Consider the following 372-nt stretch of genomic DNA (forward strand, 5'->3'; position numbering starts at 1 on the left):
GGATCGGGGCCTGGGGGGCATGTTTGGGGCGGGGCGCAGCGGCAGGGAAAGCTGGCTCCGGGGGATGGGGACCCGCCTCCCAGGGGCGCGCACCTGCTTGGAGTGGTACAGCCCGTTCTTGTGGCAGTTGGGCAGGTAGAACTTGTAGAGGCCGTCGCCCACCCTCGTCCGCTCCTGGGCCAGCTTGGCCAGCACGTCGTAGAGTTCTCGCTGGCAGGGGTCCTGCGACAGGAGAAGGAGAGGTGACTCCCCGCCCGGGGGCAGGACAGGGGGCGGGATGGACGCGCCTGTCCCCAGGGGGTCGCACGGCTGTCTTGGGTGGTTAAGAGAAAGGTTGGGGCCCTGCCCTCCCACCCCGAACCCCCCCACACA

At 69.6% G+C, this 372-nt stretch overlaps 1 protein-coding gene across 1 annotated transcript in view; it reads right to left on the reverse strand.

The window, feature by feature from the left end:
• The window catches only part of IGFBP1 (insulin-like growth factor binding protein 1), a 9,475-nt gene that overhangs the window by 804 nt on the left and 8,299 nt on the right, over positions 1-372 (reverse strand). The window contains exon 3 of the mRNA XM_014530529.1: positions 94-222. Within this exon, the coding sequence (XP_014386015.1) occupies positions 94-222 (129 nt within the window). The remainder of the gene's footprint in view (positions 1-93; positions 223-372) is intronic.

The sequence above is a fragment of the Myotis brandtii genome, unplaced genomic scaffold (genome assembly GCF_000412655.1).
Source record: "Myotis brandtii unplaced genomic scaffold, ASM41265v1 scaffold743, whole genome shotgun sequence".
Classification (NCBI taxonomy): domain Eukaryota; kingdom Metazoa; phylum Chordata; class Mammalia; order Chiroptera; family Vespertilionidae; genus Myotis; species Myotis brandtii.